A 16,244-nucleotide genomic window follows, 5' to 3' on the forward strand; every position below is an offset into this window, starting at 1 on the left:
CAGATCCAGAATACAATGTTAGAAAACAGTCGGATCCAGAATACAATGTCAGAGAACAGTCAGATCCAGAATACAATGTCAGAGAACAGTCAGATCCAGAATACAATGTCAGAGAACAGTCAGATCCAGAATACAATGTCAGAAAACAGTCGGATCCAGAATACAATGTCAGAGAACAGTCAGATCCAGAATACAATGTCAGACAACAGTCAGATCCAGAATACAATGTCAGAGAACAGTCAGATCCAGAATACAATGTCAGAGAACAGTCAGATCCAGAATACAATGTCAGACAACAGTCAGATCCAGAATACAATGTCAGAGAACAGTCTGATCCAGAATACAATGTCAGGGAACAGTCAGATCCAGAATACAATGTCAGAGAACAGTCAGATCCAGAATACAATGTCAGGGAACGGTCAGATCCAGAATACAATGCCAGAGAACAGTCAGATCCAGAATACAATGTCAGACAACAGTCAGATCCAGAATACAATGTCAGACAACAGTCAGATCCAGAATACAATGTCAGACAACAGTCAGATCCAGAATACAATGTCAGGGAACAGTCAGATCCAGAATACAATGTCAGAGAACTGTCAGATCCAGAATACAATGTCAGGGAACAGTCAGATCCAGAATACAATGTCAGGGAACAGTCAGATCCAGAATACAATGTCAGAGAACAGTCTGATCCAGAATACAATGTCAGGGAACAGTCAGATCCAGAATACAATGTCAGGGAGGAGTCAGATCCAGAATACAATGTCAGGGAACAGTCAGATCCAGAATACAATGTCAGAGAACAGTCAGATCCAGAATACAATGTCAGGGAGGAGTCAGATCCAGAATACAATGTCAGGGAACAGTCAGATCCAGAATACAATGTCAGAGAACAGTCAGATCCAGAATACAATGTCAGAGAACAGTCAGATCCAGAATACAATGTCAGAGAACAGTCAGATCCAGAATACAATGTCAGGGAGAAGTCAGATCCAGAATACAATGTCAGGGAAAAGTCAGATCCAGAATACAATGTCAGAGAACAGTCAGATCCAGAATACAATGTCAGAGAACAGTCAGATCCAGAATACAATGTCAGGGAAAAGTCAGATCCAGAATACAATGTCAGAGAACAGTCAGATCCAGAATACAATGTCAGAGAACAGTCAGATCCAGAATACAATGTCAGAGAACAGTCAGATCCAGAATACAATGTCAGGGAACAGTCAGATCCAGAATACAATGTCAGAGAACAGTCAGATCCAGAATACAATGTCAGGGAGGAGTCAGATCCAGAATACAATGTCAGAGAACAGTCAGATCCAGAATACAATGTCAGAGAACAGTCAAATCCAGAATACAATGTCTGAGAACAGTCAGATCCAGAATACAATGTCAGAGAACAGTCAGATCCAGAATACAATGTCAGAGAACAGTCAGATCCAGAATACAATGTCAGAGAACAGTCAGATCCAGAATACAATGTCAGGAAAGAGTCAGATCCAGAATACAATGTCAGGGAGGAGTCAGATCCAGAATACAATGTCAGAGAACAGTCAGATCCAGAATACAATGTCAGAGAACAGTCAGATCCAGAATACAATGTCAGGGAACAGTCAGATCCAGAATACAATGTCAGGGAACAGTCAGATCCAGAATACAATGTCAGGGAGGAGTCAGATCCAGAATACAATGTCAGAGAACAGTCAGATCCAGAATACAATGTCAGAGAACAGTCAAATCCAGAATACAATGTCTGAGAAGAGTCAGATCCAGAATACAATGTCAGAGAACAGTCAGATCCAGAATACAATGTCAGGAAAGAGTCAGATCCAGAATACAATGTCAGGGAGGAGTCAGATCCAGAATACAATGTCAGAGAACAGTCAGATCCAGAATACAATGTCAGAGAACAGTCAGATCCAGAATACAATGTCAGACAACAGTCAGATCCAGAATACAATGTCAGAGAACAGTCAGATCCAGAATACAATGTCAGAGAACAGTCAGATCCAGAATACAATGTCAGAGAACAGTCAGATCCAGAATACAATGTCAGAGAACAGTCAGATCCAGAATACAATGTCAGAGAACAGTCAAATCCAGAATACAATGTCAGAGAACAGTCAGATCCAGAATACAATGTCAGAGAACAGTCAAATCCAGAATACAATGTCAGAGAACAGTCAGATCCAGAATACAATGTCAGGGAACAGTCAGATCCAGAATACAATGTCAGAGAACAGTCAGATCCAGAATACAATGTCAGAGAACATTCAGATCCAGAATAAAATGTCAGGGAAGAATCAGATCCAGAATACAATGTCAGAGAACAGTCAGATCCAGAATACAATGTCAGGAAAGAGTTAGATCCAGAATACAATGTCAGGGGACAGTCAGATCCAGAATAAAATGTCAGGAAAGAGTCAGATACAGAATACAATGTCAGAGAACAGTCAGATACAGAATACAATGTCAGAGAACATTCAGATCCAGAATAAAATGTCAGGGAAGAATCAGATCCAGAATACAATGTCAGAGAACAGTCAGAATACAATGTCAGGGAAGAGTCAGATCCAGAATACAATGTCAGAGAACTGTCAGATCCAGAATATAATGTCAGAGAACAGTCAGATCCAGAATACAATGTGAGACAACAGTCAGATCCAGAATACAATGTCAGGAAAGAGTCAGATCCAGAATACAATGTCAGAGAACAGTCAGATCCAGAATACAATGTCAGGGAACAGTCAGATCCAGAATACAATGTCAGACAACAGTCAGATCCAGAATACAATGTCAGAGAACAGTCAGATCCAGAATACAATGTCAGAGAACAGTCAGATCCAGAATACAATGTCAGGGAACGGTCAGATCCAGAATACAATGCCAGAGAACAGTCGGATCCAGAATACAATGTCAGAGAACAGTCAGATCCAGAATACAATGTCAGGGAACAGTCAGATCCAGAATACAATGTCAGAGAACAGTCAGATCCAGAATACAATGTCAGGGAACAGTCTGATCCAGAATACAATGTCAGAGAACAGTCAGATCCAGAATACAATGTCAGAGAACAGTCTGATCCAGAATACAATGTCAGAGAACAGTCTGATCCAGAATACAATGTCAGGGAACAGTCAGATCCAGAATACAATATCAGGGAACAGTCAGATCCAGAATACAATGTCAGGGAACAGTCAGATCCAGAATACAATGTCAGGGAGGAGTCAGATCCAGAATACAATGTCAGGGAACAGTCAGATCCAGAATACAATGTCAGAGAACATTCAGATCCAGAATACAATGTCAGAGAACAGTCAGATCCAGAATACAATGTCAGGGAGGAGTCAGATCCAGAATACAATGTCAGGGAACAGTCAGATCCAGAATACAATGTCAGGGAACAGTCAGATCCAGAATACAATGTCAGAGAACAGTCAGATCCAGAATACAATGTCAGAGAACAGTCAGATCCAGAATACAATGTCAGGGAACAGTCAGATCCAGAATACAATGTCAGAGAACAGTCTGATCCAGAATACAATGTCAGGGAACAGTCAGATCCAGAATACAATGTCAGAGAACAGTCAGATCCAGAATACAATGTCAGAGAACAGTCAGATCCAGAATACAATGTCAGGGAGGAGTCAGATCCAGAACACAATGTCAGGGAACAGTCAGATCCAGAATACAATGTCAGAGAACAGTCCGATCCAGAATACAATGTCAGAGAACAGTCAGATCCAGAATACAATGTCAGGGAACAGTCAGATCCAGAATACAATGTCAGAGAACAGTCAGATCCAGAATACAATGTCAGAGAACAGTCAGATCCAGAATACAATATCAGGGAACAGTCAGATCCAGAATACAATGTCAGGGAGGAGTCAGATCCAGAATACAATGTCAGGGAACAGTCAGATCCAGAATACAATGTCAGGGAGGAGTCAGATCCAGAACACAATGTCAGGGAACAGTCAGATCCAGAATACAATGTCAGAGAACAGTCCGATCCAGAATACAATGTCAGAGAACAGTCAGATCCAGAATACAATGTCAGGGAACAGTCAGATCCAGAATACAATGTCAGAGAACAGTCAGATCCAGAATACAATGTCAGAGAACAGTCAGATCCAGAATACAATATCAGGGAACAGTCAGATCCAGAATACAATGTCAGGGAGGAGTCAGATCCAGAATACAATGTCAGGGAACAGTCAGATCCAGAATACAATGTCAGAGAACAGTCCGATCCAGAATACAATGTCAGAGAACAGTCAGATCCAGAATATAATGTCAGAGAACAGTCAGATCCAGAATACAATGCCAGAAAACATTCAGATCCAGAATAAAATGTCAGGGAAGAATCAGATCAAGAATACAATGTCAGAGAACAGTCAGATCTAGAATACAATGTCAGGGAACAGTCAGATCCAGAATACAATGTGAGACAACAGTCAGATCCAGAATACAATGTGAGACAACAGTCAGATCCAGAATACAATGTCAGGAAAGAGTCAGATCCAGAATACAATGTCAGAGAACAGTCAGATCCAGAATACAATGTCAGACAACAGTCAGATCCAGAATACAATGTCAGACAACAGTTAGATCCAGAATACAATGTCAGGGAACAGTCAGATCCAGAATACAATGTCAGAGAACAGTCAGATCCAGAATACAATGTGAGACAACAGTCAGATCCAGAATACAATGTCAGGAAAGAGTCAGATCCAGAATACAATGTCAGAGAACAGTCAGATCCAGAATACAATGTCAGGGAACAGTCAGATCCAGAATACAATGTCAGAGAACAGTCAGATCCAGAATACAATGTCAGGGAACAGTCAGATCCAGAATACAATGTCAGAGAACAGTCAGATCCAGAATACAATGTCAGGGAGGAGTCAGATCCAGAATACAATGTCAGAGAACAGTCAGATCCAGAATACAATGTCAGGGAGGAGTCAGATCCAGAATACAATGCCAGAAAACAGTCAGATCCAGAATACAATGCCAGAAAACAGTCAGATCCAGAATACGATGTCAGGGAACAGTCAGATCCTGGATACAATGTAACTGACTGTTTCCTATCAGGTGTATTTAGCAGCTGGCTGTTTCCTGATATTTATCTATGTAGCAATAACTCTCGGTGGAGCTGCTGGTTTAAGCGGGCTGTTACCTTCACTCTCGATACCTCTGTTTCACCGTCACCGGGTCTAGGGTTCCGTTGAGTTTACCTCTGGACAATATAAGCACCAAACACTTGAGTAGGTTTTCCAATGCTTTAATAAAACGAACTAGGGAAGTAACAGGAAAGAGGTAGTAGGAAAGCTGCAGGGAAGCTCAAATACCTTTCTGTTGTATTTCTTCAGAACATTCTTTGTGATTGAACGCTTGTAGTTGAATAGTCTCCCCTTTTGTAGGATTTAATCTTTGCCCGCCTGGATAGGCCTCTCTCACTTGCCTAGCAGCCAGTACGCAGCACGAACAAAAGTCTCTGCTACAGACTTATCTGGAATAGAACCCGTACGATCCTCTGCCACAGGATGTATTGGTTTGATATGAATATCAGACACAGTACTTGAACCTTTAAGCCGACCCGGCAGTACTATGCGGTAAGATTACTTCAGGATACGTCCTCCAACCGAGTCACCAGGCCCCTCTCCAGACCAGCACTCTGCATGATCCTTCCATGACGGGTCCTCCCCTGGGATCTCCCCGGTTGTCCAGCTTCTTCACTCAGGACAGACAGCTCAGGACCATTCCTCTGCTGCTGTGGTAAGCCCCAGACATGCTTCTGGGCCCACCCACACGCCGCAGCGACGCGGGCCTCCGGAATGGAGGACCACAAGGTGGTATTCCTAGTGCTTACCTGTTGGCCAGGAGGGCCAGCAGGTGGCTGAAAACGACCCTAAAACATGGCATCTGTCCCATAAATACCCTCTCCCAGAATGCAACTCAGAGGACCACCTCCACCAAGTTGTCTCCGGGACAGAGAAGCATCCATACACTTCAACACGTTGCTTTTCCAACACCTGCCGATGGTGACAACGACACCCACCGGCACAATGTGGAACCACATGCAACTCAGCCAAGCTGGAACAGAGGCAAATCTAACTTCCTCTAACAAGTAACCCACAAGATTTACCTATCAGCACTACATCTATTTATCTATTTTCTGACAATATTAAGGAACAGTCAGGCACAGAATACGGTGTCATAGAATTTCTGGATAAAGAATGTAGATACAGGGAACAGATAAAAACACAATACAATGTTAAGGGGACATTCAGACACAAGTTCAGGTTGCTAAGGAACCTTCAGAAACAGAGGACAGTGTAAGAGAAACAAGTGATGGATACAGAAAACTGTGTACAGGGGTCATTGGAGCCGGTTTTAGGAGTTCATCTTCTCATGAAGGCATCTCACCTGGTTCAGAAGGTAATCCATAGAAGGTGTCAGTCAGAGGGGTCCAGACACAAGCAGTAGAAGCCTGAGTACCAGGATCCAGAATACAATGTGAGAGAACAGTCAGATCCAGAATACAATGTCAGAGAACAGTCAGATCCAGAATACAATGTCAGGGAACAGTCAGATCCAGAATACAATGTCAGAGAACAGTCAGATCCAGAATACAATGTCAGAGAACAGTCAGATCTAGAATACAATGTGAGAGAACAGTCAGATCCAGAATACAATGTGAGAGAACAGTCAGATCCAGAATACAATGTCAGAGAACTGTCAGATCCAGAATACAATGTCAGGGAACAGTCAGATCCAGAATACAATGTCAGAGAACAGTCAGATCCAGAATACAATGTCAGAGAATAGTCAGATCCAGAATACAATGTCAGAGAACAGTCAGATCCAGAATACAATGTCAGGAAAGAGTCAGATCCAGAATACAATGTCAGAGAACAGTCAGATCCAGAATACAATGTCAGAGAATAGTCAGATCCAGAATACAATGTCAGAGAACAGTCAGATCCAGAATACAATGTCAGGGAACAGTCAGATCCAGAATACAATGTCAGAGAACAGTCAGATCCAGAATACAATGTCAGAGAACAGTGAGATCCAGAATACAATGTCAGAGAACAGTGAGATCCAGAATACAATGTCAGAGAACAGTCAGATCCAGAATACAATGTCAGAGAACAGTCAGATCCAGAATACAATGTCTGAGAACAGTCAGATCCAGAATACAATGTCAGAGAACTGTCAGATCCAGAATACAATGTCAGAGAACAGTCAGATCCAGAATACAATGTCAGAGAACAGTCAGATCCAGAATACAATGTCAGGGAACAGTCAGATCCAGAATACAATGTCAGAGAACAGTCAGATCCAGAATACAATGTCAGGGAACAGTCAGATCCAGAATACAATGTCAGGGAACAGTCAGATCCAGAATACAATGTCAGAGAACAGTCAGATCCAGAATACAATGTCAGAGAACAGTCAGATCCAGAATACAATGTCAGAGAACAGTCAGATCCAGAATACAATGTCAGAGAACAGTCAGATCCAGAATACAATGTCAGAGAACAGTCAGATCCAGAATACAATGTCAGAGAACAGTCAGATCCAGAATACAATGTCAGAGAACAGTCAGATCCAGAATACAATGTCAGAGAACAGTCAGATCCAGAATACAATGTCAGAGAACAGTCAGATCCAGAATACAATGTCAGAGAACAGTCAGATCCAGAATACAATGTCAGGGAACAGTCAGATCCAGAATACAATGTCAGAGAACAGTCAGATCCAGAATACAATGTCAGAGAACAGTCAGATCCAGAATACAATGTCAGAGAACAGTCAGATCCAGAATACAATGTCAGAGAACAGTCAGATCCAGAATACAATGTCAGAGAACAGTCAGATCCAGAATACAATGTCAGAGAACAGTCAGATCCAGAATACAATGTCAGGGAAGAATCAGATCCAGAATACAATGTCAGAGAACAGTCAGATCCAGAATACAATGTAATTGTGACTGTTTCCTATCAATTGTATTCAGCAGCTGGCTGTTTCCTGATATTTATCTATTTTCTGACAATATTAAGGGAAAGTCAGGCACAGAATACGGTGTCATAGAATTGCTGGATAAAGAATGTAGATACAGGGAACAGATAAAAACACAATACAATGTTAAGGGGACATTCAGACACACATTCAGGTTGCTAAGGAACCTTCAGAAACAGAGTACAGTGTCAGGGAAACAAGTGATGGATACAGAAAACTGTGTACAGGGGTCATTGGAGCCGGTTTTAGGAGTTCATCTTCTCATGAAGGCATCTCACCTGGTTCAGAAGGAAGTCCATAGAAGGTGTCAGTCAGAGGGGTCCAGACACAAGCAGTAGAGGTCTGAGTACCGGTTGTAAGGTAGGGGTCCAGACGCAAGCAGTGAAGGCCTGGGCCCTGGTTGTAAGGTAGGGGTCCAGACCCTGACACAAGCAGTAGAGGCCTGGGCACCAGTTTTAAGATAGGGGTCCAGACTTCACACAAGCACTAGAGGCCTGGGCACCAGTATTAGGGTAGGGGTTCAGACACCCTGACACAAGCAGTGGAGGCCTGAGCACTGTCACGTGTAGGTCTGGAGGACACAGGACCCCATTTAACCCTTCAGATGTCAGGGTGACCCTTTCCCTACCATTACACCCCTCAGACCGGGCCCTGTTGAGGATGCGGAATCCCTCAGAGACCCTCAGAGTTAGAATTAACCAACTCCCATCCGGAGATCTGATGTGTGCAGGTGAGGCATCGGTTACTGATTAACTGCAGAGTAAACACATGCAATCAGACAGACAGAGATTGGCTTCTGTGTCAGGCAGGAAACAACTAATAAAACATGAGAACCTGCCAGTCCTATAGGTGATGGTCCACTGAGTTACCCTAACAGACATGTGACTGTGTCTGTGTGCGGTTCTCCTCCACCGCCTCCCCCTTCTGAATGCAGAAGACAATTCACAATACAATGACAATCTGACTCAAAATACTAGTTTTGACTTTTTGTTGACCTGACCATACAGGTAAGTGTCCTGACTTCACTGGCTACATGCTTACCTTAGTTCAGTAACTCATATTGGCAGTTAGTATATTGAGAAGGTGATGAGCCTTGGTGGCCTCCATGTCTCTCCGACAGACATATCTTACCTTGTGTGGTCTTACAATAAATAGGAATAGAAGTGTCCATTCAGGTCCCCCCCCCCCCCCCCCCCCGAAGGTGCACAAACTCCAATCTTTGTTCATGGAGTGCATTATTACCATCACCCAAATGTTCTACATACCAAGACTAAACCTGATCTGCACCAGCCACAGACATGAATTGGCAGGAGATCTGAATCTGAATGTGTAGGGTGGATCTGGTTGTGTATAGGGGGTTCTGGTTGTGTATAGGGGGTTTTGGTTGTGTATAGGGGGTTCTGGTTGTGTATAGGGGGTTCTGGTTGTGTATAGGGGGTTCTGGTTGTGTATAGGGGATTCCATTAGTGTAGGGTGGATCTGGTCCTGTATAGGGGGTTCTGGTTGTATATGATGGGTTCTGGTTGTGTATGATGGGTTCTGGTTGTGTATGATGGGTTCTGGTTGTGTATGATGGGTTCTGGTTGTGTATAGCGGGTTCTGGTTGTGTATAGGGGGATGTGGTTGTGTGTAGGGGGATCTGGTTGTGTATGATGGGTTCTGGCTGCGTATAGCGGGTTCTGGTTGTGTAATGCAGGTTCTGGTTGTGTATAGGGGGATCTGATTGTGTATAGGGGGATCTGGTTGTGTATAGAGAGTACTGGTTGTGTATAGGGAGTACTGGTCGTGTGTAGGGGGTTCTGGTTGTGTAGTGTGGATCTGGTTGTGTATATTGGGTTCTGGTCGTGTATAGGGAGTTCTGGTTGTGTAGTGTGGATCTGGTTGTGTACAGGGGTTCTGGTTGTGTATAGGGAGTTCTGGTCGTGTATAGGGAGTTCTGGTCGTGTATAGGGAGTTCTGGTTGTGAAGTGTGGATCTGGTTGTGAAGTGTGGATCTGGTTGTGTATAGGGAGTTTTGGTTTTGAATAGGGAGTTTTGGTTGTGTATAGGGGTTTCTGGTCGTGTATAGGGAGTTCTGGTCGTGTATAGGGAGTTCTGGTCGTGTATAGGGAGTTCTGGTTGTGAAGTGTGGATCTGGTTGTGAAGTGTGGATCTGGTTGTGTATAGGGAGTTTTGGTTGTGTATAGGGAGTTCTGGTTGTGTATAGGGAGTTCTGGTTGTGAAGTGTGGATCTGGTTGTGAAGTGTGGATCTGGTTGTGTATAGGGAGTTTTGGTTGTGTATAGGGAGTTTTGGTTGTGTATAGGGAGTTCTGGTTGTGTATAGGGAGTTCTGGTTGTGAAGTGTAGTGTGGATCTGGTCGTTTATAGGAGGTTCTGGCTGTGTATAGGGGGTTCTGGTTGTGGCGGTATTCACTCTGTAAGTAGGAGTGACCCTGGGAGGGGTGGTACTTACATGCTTTACACATAATTGACCCTGGAAGAGGCGGGTACTTACATTATGTACATAGCAGTGACCTTGGAAGGGGCGGTACTCACACGCTGTACACATAAGTGACCCTGGAAGGGGTGGTACTTACATTCCTTAGGTCTGAGTGACCCCTAAAGGGGCAATATTTACAGTATCTCACAAAAGTGAGTACACCCCTCTCTCACAAATCTTTCCTTCTATCTTTTCATGTGACAACACTGAAGAAATGACACTTGTCTACAATGTAAAGTAGTGAGTGTACAGCTTGTATAACAGTGTAAATTTACTGTCCCCTCAAAATAACTCAACACACAGCCATTAATGTCTAAACCGCTGGCAACAAAAGTCAGTACACCCCTAAGTGAAAATCTCCACATTGGGCCCAAAGTGTCAATATTCTGTGTGGCCGCCATTATTTTCCAGCACTGCCTTAACCCTCTTGGGCATGGAGGTCACCAGAGCTTCACAGGTTGTCACTGGAGTCCTCTTCCCCTCCTCCATGATGATCATGCTCTACTTCAGTATGTCACAGTACATGTTGGCATTCATAGTTCCCTCAATGATCTGTAGCCCCCCAGTGCCGGTGTTCTGCCGAGAAAGTTCCGCTCGGTGCCTGCGCAGTAGGATCCGGCAGAAATAGCCGAAGCGGAATAGCTGAAACTCAGCTGTACATGGCGCCTGTAAGAGGGCCCCTCGCGGGCTCGCTTCGCTCGCCACGCTTCGCTCGCCACGCTTCGGGCACGGCCTCGCTTCGCTCAGCTCTTTTAGATTCCCCCTCTAGGTCCACTTGGATGGTGGGGAAGGAACCTGGACCCAGAGCGCAGGCGCCGTGTACAGCTGATTGAAGCGTTTGAGCTTCGGCTATCTCCGGCGGCTGACAGTAGTTCGTACTGCGCAGGCGCTGCGCAGTACAGGGGGGAACTTATCCGCCGAGGGAACTTTCTCGGCAAGACACCGGCAGCACTCATGCAGCCCCAGACCATGACACTCCCACCACCATGCTTGACTGTAGACAAGACACACTTGTCTTTGTCCTCCTCACCTGGTTGCCCCCACACACGCTTGTCACCATCTGAACCAAATACGCTTATCTTGGTCTCACCAGACCACAGGACATGGTTCCAGTAATCCATGTCCTTAGTCTGCTTGTCTTCAGAAAACTGTTTGTGGGCTTTCTTGTACATCATCTTTAGAAGAGGCTTCCTTCTGGGATGACAGCCATGCAGACCAATTTGATGCAGTGTGTGGTGTATGGTCTGAGCACTGACAGGCTGACCCCCCACCCCTACAACCTCTGCAGCAATGCTGGCAGCACTCATACGTCTATTTCCCAAAGACAACCTCTGGATATGACGCTGAGCACGTGACCTCAACTTCTTTGGTGGACCATGGCGAGGCCTGTTCTGAGTGGAACCTGTCCTGTTATACCGCTGTATGGTCTTGGCCACCGTGCTGCAGATCAGTTTCAGGGTCTTGGCAATCTTCTTATAGCCTAGGCCATCTTTATGTAGAGCAACAATTCTTTTTTTCAGATCCTCAGAGCGTTCTTTGCCATGAGGTGCCATGTTGTATTTCCAGTGACCAGTATGAGAGAGTGAGAGCGATAACACCAAATTTAACACACCTGCTCCCCATTCACACCTGAGACCTTGTAACACTAACGAGGCCCAATTTGGACATTTTCACTTAGGGGTGTACTCACTTTTGTCAGATACTGTACATTTTACAGGTCTAAGTGACCCCTACAGGGGTGTATAGTGGTTTCTGGTTGAGGCGGTACTCACACTCTGCCCCTTTAGGGGTCACTCAGACCTACAAAATGTAAGTACCACCCCTTCCAGGGTCACTCATGTGTACAGCGTGTAAGTACCGCCCCTTCCACGGTCACCGCTAGGTACATAATGTAAGTACCGCCTCTTCCAGGGTCACTTATGTGTAAAACATGTAAGTACTTCCAGGTTCACTCCTGTGTACAGATTGTGTACATTTTGTAGATCTGAGTGAGCCTGGAAGGGGCGATACTTACATTTCGTAGATCTGAGTGACCCTGGAAGGGGTGGTACGTATATTCTGCACATAGGAGTGACCCTGAAAGGGGAGGTACTCACACTCTGCCCATAGCAGTGACCCTGGAAGGGGCAGTACTTACATTCTGTAGGTCTGAGTGAACCTGGAAGGGGCGGTAGTCATTTTCTGCACTTAGGATTGACCCCAGAGGGGGCTGTACTTACATTGCGGATGACAGATGAGACAATCTCATGAATCTCAGAGGAGACCTGGTTGCTGCTCATGGCAGAGGTGAAGGACAGGGATGACGGTTGGTTGGTGGGTGGAGACCTCAGGATGACTATGGGGGGCCCTCTGTCAGCCCTTCTCCTTATCGCACGGTCGCTGCGGGGGGCTTCCGGGCATCATAACCTGCCAGAGAGAGAGATAGAGTGACATCACCTGTCTGATAGTGACATCATAGAGGAGGAGAAAGTGACATCACCTGTCTGATAGTGGCATCATAGGGGAGGAGAAAGTGACATCACCGGTCTGATGGTGACATCATAGAGGAGGAGAAAGTGACATTACCTGTCTGATAGTGGCATCATAGGGGAGGAGAAAGTGACATCACCTGTCTGATAGTGGCATCATAGGGGAGGAGAAAGTGACATCACCTGTCTGATGGTGACATCATAGAGGAGGAGAAAGTGACATCACCTGTCTGATGGTGACATCACAGAGAAGGAGAAAGTGACATCCCCTGTCTGATAGTGACATCTAGGGATGAGCTTTCTGTTCGGGTTGAACATGAGTTCGACTCGAACATTGGCTGTTCGCCCATTCGTCAAAAACCAAACATTATGGGCCGTTCACGCCAAATTCGAGTGGCGCGTAACGCCCCATAATGCACTGCGGGAGCTCAGTGCATTGCTGTATGATGATTGGCCAGAGCATGTACCATGACCTGCATGCTTTGGCCAATCCCAGCGCCCTCAGCTAAGAGAGCCATAATTGGCCAAAGGCAGGGTGCCTTTCTCCAATCATGGCTCAGGGGGACTAAGTTCACGCCCCACACTATATAAGGCTGCCTAAACGTCGCCCCCCGTGTAGTGTGTAGTTGGTGTGGACGGAGCAAGAGTGTCATTTAGATTGAGCAGGCAGGCAGATTATTCAGTTAGCTGCAGTGTATTTAATATATATATATATACAGACAGTCTCATATATCTATATATATATATATATATATATATATATATATATATATATATATATATAGATATATATTTATATATATATCCACTGCATACAGTTTAGCTATATCTGACTGCAGGCTGTTCCTGGTGTACTGTTTCTACTATACTTCAGGCGGTGTACACAGTACACTGTCCCGTGCACCCCTATTGCAGTTGCTACTACTTTTCTGTTGGTGTACACAGTACACAATACAGTGTAGTCTACAGTCCACAGTGCTGGTCATGGACATGGTGCATCTTCTGCAGGTGGCAGTGGGGCATGCTTGTCCTTTTTTTCTGCTGCTGGGACAGGGGCAGAAAAATTGGGCCTTGGGTGGTGGTGGTGCCAAAACACTGTAACCCCTCACAGATACTCTTGTTGGGAACGGGCCCTGCTGTGAAATATTATATCAGAAATTGTCATTACATGCCCCTGTTAAACAGGGACAGAAAAATTGGGCCTTAGGCAGTGGTGGTGGTGCTCTAAACTAAAAATATTGTTGGAAGCTAGCATCATCAAGATTGAGGAGGAATAGGATAGTCACTCAGCATAGGCAGTCTTCACGGGATCCCACATCCATAGAAAAATCAATCACTTACATCAGCATCAGGTGCTTGATAGCTGCTGATCCAAGACTGATTCATTTTTATGAATGTGAGCCTATCAACGGAGTCTGTGGACAGGCACACTCTATGATCCGTTACAAACCCTCCAGCAGCACTGAATGTGCGTTCAGAAAGAACGCTGGATACAGGACAGGCCAGTAGATCAATTGCATATTGAGAAAGTTCTGTCCAGTGGTCCATCCTCAAGACCCAGTAACCCAGTGGATGGTCTGTTGGAAAAATCTCCAAGTCTGCTCTTGCCTCTAGATATTCCTGCACCATGTAATGCAGACGTTGGCGAAGGTTGCTTGAACCAATCAGACCTTGCGTTGAGGACTGAAAAATTGTCTAAAGGCATCGGTCAGCCAGCCACCTTCTCCACCGCTCTTCCTCTGACTGAACGAAGCTGCCATGGTTATGCAGTAATCTTTGTCTGTCAGCTTACCTCTCCTCCATGTGTTCGCCTTTAGAGGCCAGCCACTCTCACCTGGCTACTTAAATAATATCTCCTCAAAGCATGGCTCCACCCCAGCTCCTATCAGGGAACTCTATATTAACCTGTGCACTGCAAGCCTGCCTTGCTGATGAACCTTTGTGTGTTTAGCTTCCGTGTGCATCTTGCTGTGTCTTCTACGTCTGATTTCAGCTACCGATCTTGGCTTGTTCTCGACTATCCTTGCCTGCTTGTGACCCCGACCTTTGGCGTGTTCTATGTTTATCCTTGTCTGCTAGTCGCCCTGACCTTTGGCTTATTCCCTTACTATCTCTGTCCTCCTGTAGCCTACTGTGTGCGTGAGCTGGGAGACCCTGGGGGTCGCGACCTGGAGCCAGTTGCAGCCCAATCCATCGTCACCACTAGAGGCTCTGGTGAACACCTGCTGGCTCTTAGACTCGCACCCTGGGGAATCTTACACTCTAGCCCCTGTGGGATCCGAGTTGGTGTTTCAGCGGACCTGCCTTCCTTAACCACCTAGACTCCCATCCGCAGCAGTCAGCCGTAGGGTCCACTACCTTTATGGTGCGCTCCTGACCCCAACGGTGTGCATCTGTCACCTGACTTTTTTCAACCTCACCTACTATGTAACTATGTAACTCAAGCACCGCATGGCATCTCTTTGCCTGAGTGCTTGCTTAGCTCCTTGAACACTTATGGAGCACCGCAGGTTCAGGGAACAAATCTGAAGAAGAGGCCATAGAGGAAGAAGAAGAGAAGGGAGTGGAGGAGAGAGCTGTGGCAGAATCACCACTAGCATTTTGGAGGCGTGGTGGCGGAACAACCTCCAATACTGAACCCTGTCCTGCATCCTTCCCAGCTGCCAGCAGAGTTACCCAGTGTGCCGTGAAGGAAAGGTAACATCCCTGCCCATGCCTGCTAGACCATGAGTCTGCGGTAACATGAACCTTACTGCTGACCGCCCTTGCCAACAAGACAAAAACATTGCCTTCCACATGCCGGTAGAGAGCCGGAATGGACTTCCATGAAAAGAAATGGCATTTTGGAAACTGCAACTGAGGTACAACACATTCCACAAATTCACGAACGGGGGCAGAGTCTACCAGCTGAAAAGGCAGTAGTTGCAGTGCTAGCAATTTGGCCAAGCTAGCATTCAGACGCTGAGCATGTGGATGGCTGGGACTGAATTTCTTTTTACGGTTTAGCAACAGGGATAGGGAAATTTGCCCTCTAAAATCAGATGGTGGTGTACTGCTAGCAGATTGGCTGCAAGTACTTGGCACACTTATTGCTATACCTTCATTCCTGTGCAGGTTTTCAAGAGGACTGGAGTAGGGTTGGAGATCCCAGATGAGGAGCAAGGAGAAGTCCACCTTTTTTCTTTGATGTGGGTCTTTGAAGTGCTGTTGCCAATGGATATTGTAATTATGAATTTATTTTATTTAATTTATATTTAAT

At 45.3% G+C, this 16,244-nt stretch overlaps 1 protein-coding gene across 2 annotated transcripts in view; it reads right to left on the bottom strand.

The window, feature by feature from the left end:
* Positions 1 to 12,944, bottom strand: part of SLC4A2 (solute carrier family 4 member 2) — a 73,219-nt gene extending 60,275 nt beyond the window's left edge. Inside the window, exon 1 of one of the 2 annotated variants that reach the window (XM_073632600.1) lies at positions 12,737 to 12,944. In XM_073632600.1, coding sequence (XP_073488701.1) covers positions 12,737 to 12,796 — 60 coding nt within the window. In that variant the 5' untranslated portion in view covers positions 12,797 to 12,944. Of the gene's footprint in view, positions 1 to 8,315; positions 8,770 to 12,736 lie in introns of those variants that run through there. The other variant, XM_073632601.1, reaches the window with a different exon arrangement.
* Between the last annotated feature and the right edge of the window lie 3,300 nt (positions 12,945 to 16,244).

The sequence above is a fragment of the Aquarana catesbeiana genome, linkage group LG05, assembly GCF_042186555.1.
Source record: "Aquarana catesbeiana isolate 2022-GZ linkage group LG05, ASM4218655v1, whole genome shotgun sequence".
Classification (NCBI taxonomy): domain Eukaryota; kingdom Metazoa; phylum Chordata; class Amphibia; order Anura; family Ranidae; genus Aquarana; species Aquarana catesbeiana.